The following is a 20,634-nucleotide window of genomic DNA, read 5'->3' as shown; positions in this document are numbered from 1 at the left end:
ATGTTTACGATGGGGACTATTTCTTGTATTTCGTGTAGGCCTGTAGCTGTGACGAACGCAGTGTAATCACTGGGTGTACTCTTCCGCCTGAGCGGCAGATTACATGAGTATCGGTCCGCCACCCGGCCGCCTGGCACTCACAGGCTCGGGCTACCTCCGCTGAGGAAGAGCTACAGCAGCGAGATAAATTTCTCTCAAAAACAAATCTAATAAGCCTGGAGCGGGGTTATTAAAATATATTTCAGTCTAATGAGGCTTTAGCTGGCACACATAGGTGTTTAAGTTTGAATACAATTAGGGAAAATATCTGTTTTTATAGTTAGCGAGGCATGGCCGACATCGACAAGCTCAACATAGACAGCATCATTCAGCGCCTTCTGGAGGGTAAGGGTTTTTTTTTCGGGTTTAAGAGAAATTCAAATCTTAATATGTCATCCAAACAACTAAACATGTTCTATAATCGTCTTTATTCCGACTACGTTTTCTGTGGATCAGTTTTTGGTGTGGGTCAAATTGTAACTGAAGAGGAGGGCAGGGATTCGCTAGCCTCAGCTAACGTTAGTTAACGACAGCTTCCCGGTGTACAGTAAACATGTGACGTTAATTGTTGTTTTTAGTATTTATCATAGATTTTCTTCACTTTTAGATACACCCTATTATTTTATAAGCCATTTCGAAGTAAAATATACAGTTAAAGTTGGCTACGGTCATTATTTTAATCGCCGAAACCGGCGGAAATTTCAGTTGATGTAACGCTACGTGTCTACTGCTATTCTCAAAATTAACCGTTCTTTCCCTTTCGGGCTGCTTGTTGTCCGCTTGAAATTAACACAGTTCTGAGCAAAATCAGAGTCCATTCTTGTTTAATTTTCAGTCAAACTGGACACTATTAAATATCCAGAAGCGATGGGTAAAGAAATCAATTTCTAATGTAAATGTAAAATTACAGAGGCAAAAAAGAAAGTTATTTAAAGGTAAATTTAGAGGAGATGGGACTCTTAACATCATTGCAAGAACTGTTAAACCACCAGAGCGGCCTCCATCAAATAAGCAGCGTTTTGATAGACTAGAGAAAATGAAAATAATCTTCTAGCTATTGATTAACAGGCCTAAAACTATTCTCTGTTTATGTGTTCAATATTTTGAAGCTCTTTAAAAGATAAAGTTCTATAATCCCTTAAAAGTGTCTTGGATGTAACTACACTTTTGCCTTCATTCAGGTCATGCAGATAGTCTAATCTCACTTTAGATCAGAAAAAAATATGTGACAAAAACAGCTCAATGCTTTTGGTCTAAAAGGACCTTACACTGAGAAAAAGGAAACAGATACACAAGTATAACATTTTACAAATCTGGCAAAGAAGTTGTTGCTTTTCTCAGAGCTTAGACCTCAGCATCACTGGATATGTTTGGTACTGCGTTTTTTTTGAGGTACAGTAAAAACAACCAACTCCTAAGGAGTTGGGAGGTGGGGAACAGTATCCATGCAGATTTCTTGGAAAAGGGGCTGTAGTAAAGGCAGAGGATGGACACACTACAGTTAGATAGTTAAATGTTTTTTGTTCCCTGTGACATTACTTAAAGGCAATTGACTGGGATGTAAACTAATGAAATGTGATTTCTGACCCATGCACAGTCCTGTATATAGCCTTGGACGTCAGAGTCATCAGTCTGTCTGACTGGTCGTGGTTTGCGAACGCTTAATTCCATTAGTTGGTGCTTTTTTGTACTTAAATTCTTTAACTAACCTTAATAATGAGTACACCTATAGGGCCTAACCCTTCCACTAAACTGTTTGTGGTTGCATTGTAGGGATTAATGTGATGTGGTTGTTGGTTTTTGGACTGCACTGCAGGGGAGCGCCGACCCACTTTTTTTTTCTCCCCCATTTTGCCCTGTTTAAGCTTCTCTCCCCACTCAGGTCATCTCACAGCAAGCAGAGCTGTTGAGACTGAGGATATGTCCAGCAGCCCTAATAACCGCTCACTGGATTGGCTCTTACTCAGGCTCCACTGCTGATGCCTGTATGAAATGTACAGACAGGTTTATGATATATGTTTCAGAGAAAGGAGAGATGAACCTTCTTGTTTCCTGGTAGAAGTCTGAAACTCGACTGACTGCAGCAATTGGGAATTGGCTAGTGGCAGCGAGTTCTCAACAGCAAGAATGCTATGAATGTATTTTTTACCTATGCAAATACATCCTTGAGACGTCAACATTCAAGAGCAGTGAATGTTTGGAATATCAAGTAGTTTTCTATCCAATACATCCTGGTTATTCAGGGTGGGTCAAGAACACTCAGGTACATTAACTAGTCTTGGTGTTTGTTAATACCAGAATGTATCTTGGGCAGCATTGGATTACATCAAGCAAGAACACAAGGATATAATTACACATTGTGAAACAGTCAGTGAGAGTGCCCCCTGAGGGTGGTGTACCTAGAACGTACGATTAAGTAACAAAAGCACAGTAACCCCGAAACTTTCTGGAGTTTACCTGGAGGAGCTCCTGACATTAGGGCCAAGCTAGAACCACAGATCTGAAACATTAATTTACTCAGCTCTTCTAAGTTACAAATATGTTTCAAGCTTAATTTCATTTTCTTAATGTTGTGTTGCAGGCAAAAGTGCTCGATTTGCATGTTTGTCATTCTCACAGTGGTTTGGGGTGTACCTTCAGGATATCTTTGGTCTGATATATCCTGTACTGTAGTTTCAGCCTGTTCATCCTGTTAGAATACTTTCATTGTCACTGCATACATTTTGTACAGTTTTTAATCATTGCTTATTTAGTGAGAAGGTCAAAAGTATTTGTGACAGTTCTGCACACAAGAAGACAGGGCTCTCTCCTGGTTATAGAATCATATATCAGACCAGCGTGAATCTGCATGCATCTTTACAGCTGCGTTATAGCCCTCATTGAAACCAGGCCAGTCTGAGAGTAATAAACCTTATCTGCAACACTGGTATTAATACAGGCTGTTCCTTTGGCAAGCTGTTTCCTTATGTAACTGCTCTCGTGGCCACTAAAGGTGAAAAGGGTTGTAGTGTTGCGTTCTCTGTATTTAGACATTTTACATGGGAGTTGCCACTGAACAGCTCATGTGTGTGTGTTTGTGTTTATTTTTGTTCAGGTGTTAGTGTATCCTGGTTTGGATCACTACGTTGCAGTGCCAACATCGATCACATAATGGGACTTTTTAATGATGCTCAAGCATGGTGCAATCACTTGTTTGCAGTTCTTTCAGCTGACATTGTATTTAGATCAGTTTTTGCGGTCATATTTTTGGGGCTATATATATATATATATATATATAAATATATGCACTGTGCATGCACGTCTGATACAGTATCTGTCAGAAACGTGTGTGTGTATATATATATATATATATATATATATATATATATATATATATATATATATATATACATATACACACACATACGTTTCTGACAGATACTGTATCAGACGTGTATGCACAGTGCAAGTTTTGCTTGCACCGCAAATGAAGGATCATTGTCAGAAACATACTGTGTGTTTGGAAGCTTTGTGTAATACTCTACAATTTTACTGCCATTAAATCTACAACTCTAGCACACTGCAGATGACAACAATACTGGGTAATATTGTTTTGATATATGAAAGTCCATGCATATTTATAAAATGTATAGATTTTTGTCTCTGAATCTAAATGGCTGAGACACATTTGAATTGAAAGCTGTTGTAGAATAATTGATACAGGGATGAATCTCTTGGCAGAATTCTGTATTAATACAGATTTTTAAGTTGTATTCAGTTTCTTTACTTGCTTTGTAAACCCTTTTGTCCTAGTAAAATCCCTATGACGCACAGCCTCTTGTGACATGCATGTGTAATAGATCATTCCTCTGAACCACCCCTTCTTTTCAGATCAGCCTGAAGGAAAAAAATCCTTGCTGCGTTTCATCAAACTACATTAAACTACCTCATTGTTTTTGCAGCTGTTTGTGAAAGTGCAGCAATACAAATATAAATTGAAACCTAAAGCAAAATTGGAATCTAAAAATTTAAAAAATAAAGAACAAACCCAAACAAACTACATTTTCCTCAAATACAGCCTTGTGTTTCCAGACAGAACCTTTGTTTATGGGTGTGGCCAGTGAAGCTGGTCGATTAAGGTCTCTCCAAACCCTTTTTAGAGAAGAGCAAAAGCATTTTGTCCATCAGGAAAAGCCTTATAGCTTGTAGTCTCTGTTTTATAAATGAGTTGAGCTTTCCAGTTCTGTCACAGCATCAATGACTGTCTCAAGAGCTTTGACTATTGTTATATTTTCTTCTTCAGTTTCACAGACCTCTTTGTCTAATGTCTGATTTTTCCGAAGCTGTTCACTTTAGACAGATAATGAGAAAGTAAAACGTCTGAGGGGGGGGGGGAAAGCAAAACCAATTATAAAGAGTTTGCACAGGGGCTGTGTATTTAGTATTGGGTGTTTCTGTCAGAATAGTACTAATCAAATTATTTAAATTACTATATAATATTATTATAATATATATATATAACAAATTTAATTATATATTTTTTCATTAATAGCTTGTTACCAGTGACCTATTCTTCCAGACTCTTGATTTCTGTCACAAGCCACAAACAATTTCCTTGTGAAAATACACATATTTTGACTACAGGATGTTTTAAGTTCAAACTACAGCACTTTGTGAAGACCCCCGTTACACAAGCACAAAGTACAATGCCTTGACTTAATACTAAGTTAAATGGAATGGTTTGTTTTAATTGATTATTGATTCGTTTTTAAACATTGGAAATGGTAACGACATATTAATAAGCCTCTTGCATACCAGGAGAGAGACTGCCATCACAGCCGGGCTTGGAACTTCCCCTCAACTGGGCAGCATGACTTGCGAATGAGTCAGAGCAGCTGTAAGAACATATCTGCCTGGCATTTGTGGACACAGGACAGATTAGTCAGAGCAGTTGTAGTATGGACCCTGACTAATACACAGTCCATACTGCTCCCACCAACACACTACCACTCGGCCCAAGCACAACACAGCAGAAGTACGGTCAAGCTGCCAGTTCTCAGATACATTATTTAAATTTTAAGAACCATGATGATTGTTTGAAGGACTGTTAGTGATTATTAAACTAACAGTCAGCTTCAGTTTAGTATTTGTTTGAAATTAAGGCACCTGAGTCTGTGTAGGGCTTTATACAGAACAGAAATTATGGAAGCCATCACGACACATGCTCTCTGCCAGTTATGTTGTTTGCAGATATGTGTTGTGGGCTGATATTTGAATTTTATCCGATATAACAGCAGATAATTTAGCAACTTTTTTTTGTGCTGACGCATATCCACCGACGCCAGTAACTACACAAGTATGTGACAATTTTTCACAGTTTTTGCAGAGAACAGTTACTGGGTTTAGCATTTACGTTTTATTGTCGGTTTTCAGGGTTAAAATTACTGTAAATTTCAGTGCAGGAGGCCTTATAGAAAATGGATATTGAATGATCGAACATCGAACAAAATTTATTACTGAAATAGAATGAAAACTGGTTTCTCTCTCTCTCTCTCTCTCTCTCTCTCTCTCTCTCTCTCTCTCTCTCCCCCAAACATATATGTATTCATGCATTCCTAATTACAATACAAATCATTCAGCCCTAAATTAAGTCATTTTAATATTTTATTGTTTATTTTAGATACCATGCACAAATATTAGTTTATACAGTATAATCTTATCAACATTACACTGTAAGATCTGGCATATAATGGCCTTGCGATTTGCTTATCTAATATATATTATCATATACTGTTACAGACTGACTCAGGGCCCATAAACAGTGTTTCAGAGCAGCTGAATGAGCATGAAATGTAAATGTTTAATAGGTAAACCAAAGATGATTACTGATTATGCAGGCTCTGAGTTATATAACACAAAGCTCCACTGAGTATTAAAATTGTAGGCCAACATTTAAGATGATCAAAGTGCAGAGTACTGTTTGAATGTTTAGTTTTCAGAGAAAAATCCCTTGTTTTTTATTTATTTATTTATTTTTTAATGTGTGTGTGCTGTTGTATCTTCAGTGGCTGGATTCCACCAGCCCACAGTGCAGATGTCCCCCTGGTTTGTTCATGTGTTAAAGTAGGCGTAGGTGTTTTTTTTTTTTTTTTTTTTTTGATTGACTTCACTGTGATCAAGGCAGAGTAATTGTGTAGTCAGAGCTAAGCAGCCCACTTTTGTCTTAGTTTGATGCCGTTAATATGTGCTTGGTCTTTATTTAGTCGAGGCAAGCCATCCGTCTGTTCAGCTTTAAAGAAAGAGCTTGACCAACAGTGCTGATTTGGCAAACAGCGAATGGCAGCAGAGTAGCCACTAATTAGTGTAGCTGCTGGTTTTCAACACTTTATTTACTGTTAGCAACATAAGACCTTTGGTTAATCTATACCTGTACTTGTAATTGACAACTCTAAGCCGCCCATGTAAAGTTGTACCAATATATGGTTTATAAATACAGCTTTTTAGACTCTGAACCCTTTTAGCACATTAAAAATAGCAAGTTGAATCTTGTTCTCAGACATGAAAGTCATACTAAACCTAAAGAATTGTATTGTCATAGCCCTGCTGTAAAAGCATTGAGCAGAGCAAGTCAGTAGGTCGTTCTGTAGACTGCTTGCTTGTCTGTCATGGGAGTGTATGAAATTTCATCTGCCTACAGTGTTGTGTTTTTCTCCCAGTTATCAGCTTCAGTCCTGTACACACTGACCTAGTCCTTGAAATTCAAATGTGACCGTGTTTGCGTGTAGCTGATTCATCCCAGTGCCTGTTGAGCAAGTTTTGGGACGTATGGTATGCACTCAGTCTTTTCTGCCAGAGAACAGTATCGTCAAACCAAATATGACGTGATGATGCAATTGTTGCGGTCTCTGGGTTTATGTTCTGAGAGCCAGAAGTTTTTGTTCTTTTTTTTGGAACGAACTGTACCTGAATTTTGAATGAGACATTACAATGAAGATGAAAATGTCTAGAGCATGGACATGAGCTTACCATATTGCCCTTTTTTACTTTTGGCATCACAGAGAATTTAGCAGTAGCAATATTTACGGCTAACAGATATATAGTTACCTGCTAAGTGTCATGTAACTGGCCCTTCAGATTATTTTGCACACAAAAAAATCTGAAATTCCAGGAGTGACTCCTGCATGCAGGTTTACAAAATGTTAAATGGTAATTTATTCTGTTTACAGCTTTTTCTTTTTTTATTTGGATACAAACACTTATGCAAAATGGACAGCATTTCTGGATCAATTGCCTTTAATTTTGTAATACATTTGTGAGCATTTGAAGCAGTCATGTTTCAAAGTGAACCAATTATGCAACCTCAAATGTAGTGCTGGGGGCAGATAGCTTCCGTATTTAAAGGACACCGCCTCAGAGTACACAGCATCAGAGTCTCGCTGTTGGTCGCAGCACAGCCTCGAGTTTGGGGGTTTTAAAGCAGCCATTTGACGTAGACATAAACGTTTGATGTAAAAAAAAAAAGTGCTGAGTTAATCATGATGTTGATTTGTGGTTATATCACCTGGCACTATCTGCAAGGGAACTACTATTGCCAAACTGTCATGCTTGGGCTTGAAGTCTGCACGACATATTGTTGGTGTCTCAGATCTTTTGCCATGTTAAAGGTCCAACATTTTTCACATCTTCTGAATGTTTCACTTTGTGCCTTTCTTTATTTATTTTTTTTTATTTCACATCAAAAAGTGAAGCCACACGTTTGAGTGCTTCCCATAGGTCATCTTCTGCTAAACAAAAATATGCAATTATGTTACACAGATATTATAATCACATTGTGATCTCTCTGAAAATGAATCAAATATTGAATTTGGCGAGCACTGTGACAACTTGTATGCTTTCCTAATTGGTTTATTTATTCCATCAGCAGCTTTTATAGAAGTATTAAAGTCTCCATGTAGTGTGGAAAAGGTTTCTTTTTAGTCCATTGAAGGTGTCACCCCTACATTAGAAGCAACACATGATGATATTTTTGTATGGTGATATAACTCCAGACTAAAGGAACCGTGAATCTGATGTGTTTGAAATGAGTCTGTGTATTTTTGCTATATTGTGCAGTTATGCCATGTCAGGTTTTATTGCTGGACGGCTTTCAGGGCTGCTTTTTTAGCTGCTCAGTTCCCGATCCAAGACCCCTTCATTGCATTTATCAGCCAAACTGAGCCCTTTGCTGCTGGATGCGGTGCCATTGTGCACAGACATTTATAGCCTAAGATTCCTTCTACAAGTGCTGAGTGTCAGTCAAATCAAAATGCCACCTCTTTGTGATTCGTGGTAAGATCACTGCTGTTAAACTCACACACATTATCACTGTATCACTTACAATAATGGTAGTTTATAACATAACTGTGATACCTCTATATAAACTATACACCTACACACTCCCTCATTACTTCTGTGGAGTGGATTTGCCGGACGGCTGTGCTGTGTGCCCTGTGGCCTTCCCCTTCTCGTCAAGAGCAGCAGGAGGCTGCGAGCTTTATTTGCTGTTTTTAGACTTGGTCCTGTCATAATGTAGTTAGATAAGCAGGCCATAGGAAATTCATTGGGTTTAAATGTGTCATTTGTTTCTCTCTTTCATCTGTGTTGCAATATCCTGGCAAACTACATATAGAGGAAGTAATTTGCTCAAATGAACAAAGAGGAATATAATTTGCTTGATGGCTAAATCCACCTGGTAGAACAGCAGGCTCCTGAACCATATAACTGGTATTAGCAGAGTCAGAACACCCCTTGGAACAGTAAAGCCCAGTTTTAATGGGCCCAATAGGAGTTTGAGGATTGTTATTAGTGTAGATTTTGTATATATCATAAAATGAAATACAACAGTAGTCGGATATAGTAACTTTTACTGAAGAAAGCAGTCTTAATGTTAAAAGTTTAGTTCTGAGTGGTTGTAAGTAATTTATCTACCTAATGGTTTTAAAGGGAACATCTACAGTTGTTGGGAAATGCAGTTCTAAGCTCTAAGGGTGGCTGTTATTTGTACGTTTAACTTGTCTACTTTTTTATTCACTATTACTATTATCATACTATAATTAATTACTACAGAATCTCATTTGTAGCTTGAATTGTTTAGTTTTCTAGCACTCTGGGTAATGTAGTTAGCCTTCTCCCGAGTTTGGAGAACTCCTTAAGATCACCTTAAGTCAATGTTATCCCCTATGGAGCAGGAATAGAGTAATCCTCATTTCGGTTCGTGTTTTTAACCTTTGCAGTTTTTTTTTACTTTATTCTTTACTTTCGTTTACTTTTACTTTACTTTTTTTACTTACTCTTTTACAAACACCAGGAGTTTGTAAACACATTAGACTGGTTTAGAGCATGCAAACAAATGGCAAAGAAACAATTTTCTGAATTTTATAAAGAGAGTTTTTTGATTACAGTTATAAACTTTGACTTTAATGGGTTATCAGTAATGTATATAAAAACAAGAGAGGAGTTACAGCAGTGAAATATATGTAGATTAATGTAAAAGCTCTGAGCTTAGCTTTGTTTCAGGTGAGGTTTCATCACTGAAGACGTTAATAATGGAGGAGGCTGTTCAGTTGTTGTAGGATGATTGCAAAGATGCCCAACATAATGGATGTATTAAGGGAAATCTTACTCCATAATTAAATAAATGTAAAAATAGAAAACACTAAATCTGAGAAGACTGGGATACACATTGTGTAGTGTCCAAACTCCCTCCATAACCACTCGGACTTGGACTGGGTAAAACTGGTTCTGGATAAGGACTGAGCATCGCTAGTACTGGTGCAGTGGTTCTGCTGCTGAAAGTTCACTGGTAGCCCAGGATGGAAGAGTAAAAATAGAATGTGCCATGCAGCAGCATCAGCAGGGCGGCAGTGGTGTGCAGAGTTCCTCTGACTGCTCCCCTGTGACCATGCGAAATAAAAAGCTGATCGATGCAAACACAGAGAGAGGGGTGGAGGAACCGCAGGATGATGTGGTGCTTTGGGTAGAGTGAGTTTGTGCTGTACATGTACAACATGCACCAAAGTGACCTACAAGGTGCTGCATAACTAGGCCACATCTACAGACTGGTCTTTCTCACTGGGACAGACCTGTGGGGAGAATTGGAGTGAGAGGGAGGAGAAATACATAGAGCTGTTAGAACCCCTTTTTCAGAGCCTAACCTACTTTCTGCTCTCTCTAAAATACATGCGCTCAGTGAGTTAAGGATTTTCTTTAATCATTGGGAGGAAGGGCACACTCATGATATATATTTGGCTGAGGGTAAGGTTAAAGACATTTATTGCCATTTGCTGAAAAACTGGTAAACAACAATTTACATATAAAACACATCTGTTGTTCATATTTGAATTGTTATTGTTGTGAGGCTGAGAAATGAGTAAAATGACTAATTCATAGGTAAAACTAAAGGAAAAATAACAATTTTACCAGACCAACTGTGGATAATGCCGCAGATGGGGAAGGAGTCGGCAGCATCTCTACAACAGGCTTTTATTCAGTTACAGGTTCATTATCTCAATAGCAGTTATGTAACTGTAGCTGAATTGAACTTTACTTAGTCCAGATTTGTCTCTGCTGTTAGGAATTATGATGTTGAATGCCCGTGTTTCTGATTTACTTTTTTAATCATCTGCAGTGAGAGGATCAAAACCTGGTAAGAATGTTCAGCTGCAGGAGAATGAAATTCGCGGCCTCTGTCTGAAATCTCGTGAGATCTTCCTCAGTCAGCCCATCCTGCTGGAACTGGAGGCTCCTTTGAAGATCTGTGGTGAGTAGCATAAAAACCAAACTCACCACTTGTTAAATTAAAAACACGTTTTTACACGTTTTTACAAACAAACAAATCACTGAAGTAGAAAGTGCATGCAACAGTTTTTTGAAACCAGATGTAAATGATACATGGATTGTTACATTTAGAGCCTGTTTTACAGCTCTGATTTTATTGAGAACTTCAGCTGTTCCAGATTCCTAGCCTAAAACAACTTACAAGAATAAATGGGATCATGCTGGCTAGCTAGCAGCCCAGGCAAGATTTCACCTGGCAGTGCAACTGATATTGCTGTCTGAATTTAGTGTAGTCTTTGGTGAAAAGCGGTTTTTAGACAGGCAAAGAAATGGTGAAAAACTCTGGGACTGCCTGCTTGCAACCACCATGCAAAACCACCTATTATAATAATTATTACTTTCTTTTGCTATATTATTTGAGTATAGCATTAATTGGTTAAATATTTGAAAATGAATATATTAAGTTGCAGCACCAGAGTATAAATTAACAGTGTTTTAAAATGTCTAGTGGCTGGAAACTGGTAAATCTTGTCTGTCTGAACAGTTTTATGAGTGGGAGTGCTTTCTATTTTGTAGGTGACATCCATGGACAGTACTATGACCTGCTGAGGCTCTTTGAATACGGAGGCTACCCACCTGAGAGTAACTACCTGTTCTTGGGGGACTATGTTGATAGAGGCAAACAATCCCTGGAGACTATCTGCCTCCTGCTGGCTTACAAGATCAAATATCCAGAGAACTTCTTCCTCCTCAGGGGCAACCATGAATGTGCCTCCATCAACCGCATCTATGGATTTTACGATGAGTGTGAGTACACGGGCCATGCTAGTGATGGGCATGTAAATCATTGTGTAGTGAGCTGTTTTTGGTTTGAACTGTAGTGTCTCATTCTCATGGTTTGTTTAAAATGTCAAAGTAAATAATAGTTCTCTCTTTAAAGATAGGTTTGCTATTATCCAGACATTATTATAATTGTGGTTTCTCAACATTTATACTTCCCTCAAGCTTTAAATCTTACCCCGCAGCATTACACAGGGCTTAAGCACAGTCCACTCTAAGGCATAAAAACACAGTTAAGTCTCTCTTTCAAAACAGGAAACTGAGCCATGTGAAAAGATAACCACTACTTTGGGTGTATTTATCAAACGCAGTGTGCACGTTTTCATTCCAACAGCTGTGTCCTTAGTACAAAGTGCGTTTTTCATTAGTTTAGTATACTTCTGCTAGCAGAAAAACATAAGGTTGCAAACATAACTCATATGTCTTGAGATGGTCATGGTCATGGTCATTGCACACTCAGTAATTTTAATGTGTCATATCCAACCTTTTTCTACCAAACATAGCTTTAGATTTAAAGTGTACAGTGGCTGAAATCATTGAATTGTCCACAGTGAGTGAAAGGTCAGTTTTATTTTTTGTGGCACAAGATGGAACAGATTTTGAATTAGTTCAAATTGTTTGTTTGGGCTACAATTTCTAACTTGCTGTTGATATTGATGCTTAGTGCTGACATTTACACATTATTTGAATGAACTTATTAAAATAGTTTTTTGTAAAAAATCGTAGTTTTTATTAGTTTTTTCAGTAATGAAGCTTAGCGAGCATGCTGTTATTTAACATGATGTTGGCATTAATTTGAGCTTCCTTAAGAGAATTGTTTCCAATTCTCAAGCCTGGTAGATTTATGAGCTCTTGGGGGCGTGTCTTGGCTCCTCTTAACACGAAATCAGATCAACACTTCTGAACATTGTTGGAGCAACAAAACAAGATTTTTGTTTGTTTTTGGTGAGTCTGAATAGAGGTTATGAAGGTTAAGGTGTGGCTAATTGGATATTTAAGTATTGTCATTGACTGATTGCATGCTAAAAGGAAACTGCATTAGTGGGAAGTATACTGCTGTGAAATTTGACACCATTATGATAGGCCATGATTTGTGTTTTATTCTGTCGAGGAAATCAAATTGGGTTCAGAAATTGTGGAATGATAAACAAAGCTCTCATGCAGACTATAACCCAGCTATTTACGTGATTTACATTAGTAATTTGGTCTAACTTGTGTCCATGCTGAGAGTTACAATAAATCTTTGTTTATAAAGTGTTTTTGGATGATGTAGCTTTACAGTAATTCTGGAGAGAGAAAAAAAGTTACACTTATATCGCGCCTCTCACAAACCCAAGGGTGTTTTACAATATTGGTGGAAGGAAAAAAATGAAGGAAAGCACTGTTTGGAAGTATCGTCTTGAAGATGCTTATAGATCGGCCGCCCAAACACCTGTCCACTGCCGATGATTGTAAAGCTGTGAATGGAGTTTAAATGGATTTAGGGGTGTACCCTGTATATGTGCCAATATTCTGAAGTGCTTTAAGGCTTTAATTGCTTTAGTGCTTTAATAAGCAATTTCTTTTTACTGGGTGTAAGGATATCAGTAACTAGCACGTCTAAATATAATCAGAATGAGGGTTATAGGGGCAGATTTTGTTTACTGTAAGTATGCACACTGGAGCAGTAAGATGTGGGTACTCTAGATGCTGAGGGAGAGGATGGAGGAATGAAAGGCTGTTTGGTTGTTATTAATGAGAGAAGGACAAAAGTGCCCAGGAAGTTTAAAATGCTATTGGAGAGAGGTATGAAGGGTATAGGTGCCAGCATTTCTAGGGACTGTCTCACAGATGAAACAAATGCCATCAGGGCAGTTGGGTGACCAGCTGCTAGATCACCCTAGCAGATTTAGGGCGTGTCTGCTGATCCTTGCATTTTATGTTTTGTTATCGTTGTGTTATTCCTAGGTGCATGCTACCAGTGCCTGGAGTTTGTTAATAACTCCCTCTGGCAGCCAGTGTATTCTACATTGCTTTAGTGTATGTCTTTGTTTCTCATCTAAAACCCAGTTTAATTGTGTTATCTTGGGACATCAAAGAAAGACAGGTTTCTGCACACTTTGTTATATTAAAGTCAGCAGAGCCATCATTTTTTTCCATTTTATTTCAATTTAAATATGCACTTTGTTGCATGCACATACATTACTATATCCCTACGCTCTGTTTATGCATTTTGTGGTGGGAGGATTGTGTATGAGAGTATACCATGCTCACTAATCCTGACCCATAAGAGTAGGGTCGGGCATGGCATCCTTGATTTTATGTAATCTGCCAAATGGCACAGATCTCACATTGTCAGCTGAATGTGCGCACTAAAAGATTTATAGAGAAACATTGTTATTTATGCTACGATTGTTAGGCACTTTTTAAAAAATTATAGTGGGCGTTGGACAGTTTGACCTACATATTAGAGATTTAGCATCATTAGGATCAGATCTGCGTGATGCTGGGCAGAGGCTGCTCTGTGTGGGATGAATTATTGAGCTTTGTTGGCGTAGTGTGTGTCTGTAAGAGAGGGGAGAAGCTCTGGGGTGACGAGGGAGTTGAAAAGTATTTTTAGCATTCAGCCCTGTCTCAGCAGAGAAAACCTCCCTTTGTACCACTCTACCCACACAACTGGAATAAAAACAGACACAAGAGTCTCTTGATGTTCGTACTGATTACATAACTGACGTGCGCCTTGTTGTTTCCAGGCCGAAGGCGCTACAACATCAAGCTCTGGAAGACGTTCACCGACTGCTTCAACTGCCTGCCGATTGCTGCCATTGTGGATGAGAAGATCTTCTGCTGTCATGGAGGTGGGTGTGGCTGCCTGGCAACACCACGACAGGGAAAAAGCCTCTCTGTGCACAGGGACCGTGCTACAGCACAAATAACACAAACGCAATCTGAAAGATCCCTGCATTAAGCACATGGCTTGTGAAACACCAAACCAATAACATGAAAACATTCTTATGAAATGGCAGGTATCATAGCATTATCTAGGACATCACTCCACAGCATGTATATACCTAGTACTGAATAGAAGTGTAAAGTATATAAATTTTTCTATTATATTATATTTCTAAATTGTATTCATCAAATGACAAAAGAGCTAAACTCCTTTAAACAACTGCCAGATACTGTCGCAAGTGTCTTAGTACTGCTAATAGCATGCAGCAGACCCATCAAATTTAGGGGGAGCTTTTACAATAAACAACAGGGTAATTAGGAGTTCTCTTCTGCAGATGGTACAAGCCAAACCATGAGAGTTTAAAAAAATTTTCCAAAAAGTATTACTTTGTGACTGTTCTATGAAGTATACTGCATGCTTAAGTCAAACCTGTAGCCCTTTTCCACCAGAAGAACACAGGTTCTTGTTCCACCAATTTAGGCCCCAAATTCAGCCCCAAAAAGCACACACATTGAGCATGTTCCTGTTTTACCTCATATTATTTCTACAACATGCAGTAAATCATCCCATCCAGCTCCACTGTGCCATGACATGTTTATCTGAGGCTCTGAGCTCTTTCTGGAGCGTCTTGAGCTTGACGGCCACGGACAACGTCACAGCCTGCCCTGAGGAACCAGCTTTTCTTTGGAAAAAACAAAAACAAAAAAAACACACAAAACACAAAGCTCTATTAGTGACCCTCACTTTTTTTGTCAGGCTTATCTCCAGACTTACAGTCCATGGAGCAGATCCGGCGAATCATGAGGCCCACCGACGTTCCAGATCAGGGTCTCCTGTGTGATCTGCTGTGGTCAGACCCAGATAAGGACGTGCTGGGCTGGGGTGAAAATGACAGAGGAGTTTCCTTCACCTTCGGAGCTGAAGTGGTGGCCAAATTCCTCCACAAACATGATCTGGACCTCATCTGCAGGGCCCACCAGGTGAGGCTGTCTTAGCCCTGGACAGATACCAAGCAAGCAGACCTAGCTCACAAAAGAAATCAATACTAGAGAACGCTGGGGACTGCTTCGACACCACATATGTCATTATAATTGCCTAATAAATAATGAATTTCTGTATGTTGTTGGGCATTGAGGGGCCAGAGGGCTTGTGGAGTGCAGCACTGTAGAGTATATATAAGACAGGAGCTTGTGAATTAGTGTGGAACATTGGATCATTATTTTTGGTCCTGCAGGGCCACAGTTCTGCACAGCTTGGTGAATTCAGGGCTCACACTCCCTTGATTCCACTCCTCAATTAATTATCTGGTTTTGTTGATGTAGGCAAGAAGGACTAAAGAGTGTACCAATTATGGACTTTTCTTTCTGTGCTTGTATATTAATGTTTAAATTGTATAATATAAAAATGGGTGCTAGAACTAGTTTTATTGACATTACAGAGAAATACAATGATATTTCTTTTCCTCTGTTTACAAATGCAGTAAAGAAAATACTATATAGATATTTTAGCACAGTACTTATCTGATCAGATCACATCTGTCCCGATGCATTTAATCACTAATATCTGCTTAAACCTCAACGATTCTGATTTTGTGCATCCATATTAATAATAATATTAATAATATTAATCTGTTACCTTAGTTTTCCCCTTTGAAACGGACACATTCTTTTGCCACAAAGATAAAGGACTTTACTCTGGAATAAGTAGTTCACTGAAATAATCTGGTCTGAGTCAGGCTCTCACAGATCTGTGATGACCTCTTTAAATATGAGTGTGTGTGTGTTTGTGTATGTGTGTGTGTTCTGATGCCAGGTAGGATTGCATGCTAATCTGTGCCCTATGAGACAGCACTGTAATCTGCCTCAGATTAGAGAGCAGCTGTGTCTGCTTTTTAAGAAAGACTCTTGTTCATGTCCACATCTACAGTGTGGAAGAGGAACAGTTAAGACCTAGAAGATCACACACAACGACTTTAATCTGACACAACCTGAACCATGAAGCTTAAACCCAAAAGAAGATCCTGTTCAAACCAGATTTAAATCTCAGCAGTTATTAATCGTGGCGTATAAAACTTGCTGAATACCAAATAATCACAGATAAATAATATATAAAGCTGTGAATTATAATGCTTTAATGTAAGTGTATAATCAGTTAGGCCAAATGAATCTACGTTTAGAGTTCGTTTTGATCTCTAGAGTGGAAGATATGTAGCTTGAGACTATTACGGCAATGAGGAAATAAACTGAAATAAAAAATAACATCTGGTTGTTAGCCTGTGAAAACCTGAGCATAAAAACACTTGAATGTAGAAGTCCAAACTCCACAGGGTTCCCATTTCCACATAAATACATCAATCTCTACCCTACGCACACTCGCACAGTGTGACGCAAAAAATCTCAGCCTTTGACTGCTGTTTGTGCGTCTTTGTGAGTTTTATGAGGTTGTACCGGAACACTAGATGTGTTTTATTTTACACTTCAGTCACTGAGCACAGCGAGTGTCTTTTCCCCTCTCTCTGCGTAGGTGCTGTAAATAATCCACTTCTCTCTCCACTGAGTCATCCACAACTGCTGCTCATCTCTTAGCGTTCAACAGGCAATCTGTTACTGAGAATTACACCATTCTGTGATTGATTAAAAGCCTTATTTGTGTGTTGTCATAGGCAGTTTCCATATGGAAAAAACTATATTGTGGTAATAATTGAGAGATATTAGCAGACCATTTCTAGGTTCATACTCACCTCGATACCTTTGTGGGTTTTTTCTGTTCTGTAGGTGGTGGAGGATGGCTATGAGTTCTTTGCAAAGAGGCAGCTGGTGACACTCTTTTCTGCACCGAACTACTGCGGAGAGTTTGACAACGCAGGGGCCATGATGAGCGTGGACGAGACGCTCATGTGCTCTTTTCAGGTACAGAGCATTCTGGGAATTGACTCCCTCATGAATCTCTCACTTTGTAACGACTTGCCCATTAGTTTTAAAATAGTTAATGAATTACATTTATTACTTTCTGAATGATGAATCTGACATTTAATAAAGAGTTAAAAGGCTTACTCGTACATGTCCAGAGTGACACAAATGTTTGGCTGAGCATGTGTTGGTAAGACACCAATTGATTAGAACATGTTCACAGTTACATTTAAAATGTAAATATGCGTCCTTCTTAGCTCTTGCTTACATTTATATGTCAGAGCAATGTAAGGAAAAAAAAGGTGTAGTATGAGGAAAAACATGGGTCTGTTTTTTGTAACAATGTGGATGCAGGTTGTTCAGTTTTTGTACGCTCAGAAAAAAGGGTACAGCAGAGGTACCTTATTTTTACTAAAGGTGCAAACAGCATAAAGGTAAAACAGAGATGTTAAAGTTCAGTTGTGTTCCCTAAAGGTTCATTACATTCTCTTCTCCAGAAGTAGTGAATATTTGTAGTCTTTCATTATACAACGGTGTCAAATGAAAGAACACAAGTCCTGGAGATGAAATTGTGTGTACGATATCAGCACAACTTTAAAATATACAATTGACATAGAGTATGTTACAGTCATGTTGCCTAACTACAGGTGCTGTATGTGTTTGCCTGAGAGTACCACCACAGTGTATAATTTGCTAAATACAAAATGCCCTGTTCACACTAAAGGTACGCAGCGCATATCACGTGAGGAATGATAGAGGACAGCTGTTTGTTGGACTTTTCTGTGAGTTCGGACTGAAGTGAGATAATGGTTTATAAAAGACATAAAACTGATTAGCTCTCTGTAATCTGCCGTCTGACGACAACCTTTTTACAGAGGACCAGTGTTTTTTATCCGCACAGAGGTAGAGTACGAGCGAGGTGTCACTGTGCTCTCACTCTTTTGACTTTTCGTTGCTGTCTCAGATTTTGAAGCCAGCCGAGAAGAAGAAGCCCAACTCCAGCCGCCCAGTGACTCCGCCCAGGAACATGGTCACCAAGCAGGCGAAGAAATGAGCTCCAGCAGTCCATTGGCTATTTTGGACTTGTATCATGTGTTTTTCATCTGTCACAGCTTCAGAGTTGCTAGTGGTCGCGTGGACTCACTTGAAACTGTCACTTTTTTTTTTTTTCCCCTTTATTTTTTATTTTTTAATTTTATTTGTGTTGATGTTTTGCTTTTTTTTTCGCCCACTTTTTGTGTGTTCCCTCCCAGTGACCAAGGAAGACGTCTGCACCCAGATGGAGCGGGAACAGGGAGCACTTTGCTCACTCTTGTTATCTTTGGCTTTTGAGACTAAAAATAGCTTTTTTGTGACTTTTAATTCTTCAGGATTCACATCTCAGTCTCTCTTCGTTAGTCGAAAGCAGCAGCATCACCCCCTCACGCACCAGTTAATACAGGGAAGACCTTCACTTTCTGTGGAAGCACTCAACCACAAGTTTGTCATGGTGCAATTTTCGATATTGTTATCATCATTTTGCTCCCAGATACTCTTCAAAACCACTGTGAACAAATAAGGTGTAAATGTATTCACTTTAATATGAAGAAAATGGCATCTCTGGAGTGGCAAGGTTGTTGATTTTCATATTGTTAGCTTCGTTCTGCGTTTTGTTCTATGAATGTGCCATGAGATTTGCTTTCCCACATGACTTTATTTTAACCAACATTTTAGGAATGAAATGACCATTTTATCACTTATCATTTTTTTATTATTATTATTATTACACTTACAGATGAAAAACCACCACAGAAGCACCCTCCATGACATGTATCCTTCTGTAGCACTGTATGAAAGGACATGTTCAGATACAGCTGGATAATGTGTGAGAGAATGAGTGTGTGGGGTATGTATGTACAAATGTATGCATTTTATGAAATGGATTATATCAAGATTAACATCAATATCGTTTTTGTTTTTTTAAACAAAGTTGCCTTGTTTACCGTTTTTCTTTCTCTTGAGATGAGATTTGCTCGTTTCGTTTCCAGAAGCTTTTGCATCGGATAAGAGCATGTGAAGATCTAGGTTTCTCATAAAGACTTTTTGTTGCATGCATCTAGCTGTAGAAGTGTAGGATCTGGACAGGCCTTCACTCTTTCTCAGGGCATGCAGGTTTTCGGCATGTCTTCAGATAATGTAGCGTAACATCAGGTATATTGATAACTTTTCAATTTCAGCTTTTTTTCGCTTCGTTTCGAAAGATCTTTCAGCGTCTTATGTGTGAACCCACTGTATATATCCAGAAACCGTTTTGTTCAGTCTTGGCAATAACTCACAATTTTCCACACTATAAGAATTGTAATACTTGCTAAATAAATTCAAGGGGTATTGGGGGCAACACAGTCTCTGGCGTCATGCTTTTCTTCAGAAATGTTTCTGCTGGTCTTTGGGGATTTGTGACTTTTTGCACAGAATAGAGTCGAGTCTGCTCTCTGTTTCTTAATGGGGGATATGGTTTGGGCGAGTCTGAAATCAGGGTAAAGGGGTGGCATCTGTGTGAGGGGTCTTGGAGGATTTCCTCATGGTTAAATGGTTGTAATACGTTTACAAATATGAACAGATAGTGTGTGACTAGTGTGAGCTTAAATCATACTTCAGAATCAATCAAAAAAAAAAACATTTTCAGTGCATTTCTGCATTAATTTGCGGATCTGGTGTCTGACAGTGCTTTCAGTGGAAAACTAGACCCCACATTCAGCTTTTGTGGGCTGCAGAAATCGTGGGATAATTTTCCTGTCGTCTTATCAGAGTATCTCCATTCAGCACCTGATCTGCTTCTATGTGAGAGCACATTGTTAGGGATTAACCCATTAAAAACACACAATGTGAGTAGTGAAATATGTCAAAAAAAGTTTCTGTGCTGTGCTTCTCCCTGCTGTGTGCTGGCCGTTTGGAGGTGGGAGCTCATTCTCATTTAAAGCAACAGGCACTGGAACCGCAGCCGTTCTGGACAAGGCTCTTTAGATGGTGGGAGAAAGCTGCTGTGGTTAGTTTTGACCAACGCTGATCACAGGTGTTTCTTTAAGACTCCAGAACAACTCTAGAGTAAACACAATTTATTCCTCACGATCGCGGAACGGT

General features: G+C 38.8%; 1 protein-coding gene across 1 annotated transcript; it reads left to right on the top strand.

Moving 5' to 3' along the window:
* The first annotated feature begins 128 nt into the window (after nucleotides 1-128).
* ppp1cc (protein phosphatase 1, catalytic subunit, gamma isozyme) lies at nucleotides 129-19,912 on the top strand. Its single transcript, XM_066659367.1, has 7 exons — nucleotides 129-384; nucleotides 10,685-10,816; nucleotides 11,410-11,640; nucleotides 14,406-14,510; nucleotides 15,362-15,585; nucleotides 17,380-17,514; nucleotides 18,479-19,912. Exons 1-7 carry the CDS (start codon nucleotides 330-332, stop codon nucleotides 18,566-18,568), a joined length of 972 nt encoding a protein of 323 aa, XP_066515464.1. The 5' UTR covers nucleotides 129-329; the 3' UTR covers nucleotides 18,569-19,912.
* Nucleotides 19,913-20,634: the final 722 nt, after the last annotated feature.

Source organism: Hoplias malabaricus, chromosome 2 (genome assembly GCF_029633855.1).
Source record: "Hoplias malabaricus isolate fHopMal1 chromosome 2, fHopMal1.hap1, whole genome shotgun sequence".
Lineage (NCBI taxonomy): Eukaryota > Metazoa > Chordata > Actinopteri > Characiformes > Erythrinidae > Hoplias > Hoplias malabaricus.
This window is presented reverse-complemented; position numbering and strand designations above follow the sequence as displayed.

What these genes read in the sequence shown, in the direction of transcription:
- ppp1cc (XM_066659367.1), top strand. Translation starts at nt 330, where the DNA reads ATGGCCGACATCGACAAGCTCAACATAGACAGCATCATTCAGCGCCTT. An exon ending in GGCTCCTTTGAAGATCTGTG is followed by an intron (nt 10,817 to 11,409) that starts GTGAGTAGCATA and finishes TCTATTTTGTAG; the next exon opens with GTGACATCCATGGACAGTAC. An exon ending in CTATGGATTTTACGATGAGT is followed by an intron (nt 11,641 to 14,405) that starts GTGAGTACACGG and finishes TGTTGTTTCCAG; the next exon opens with GCCGAAGGCGCTACAACATC.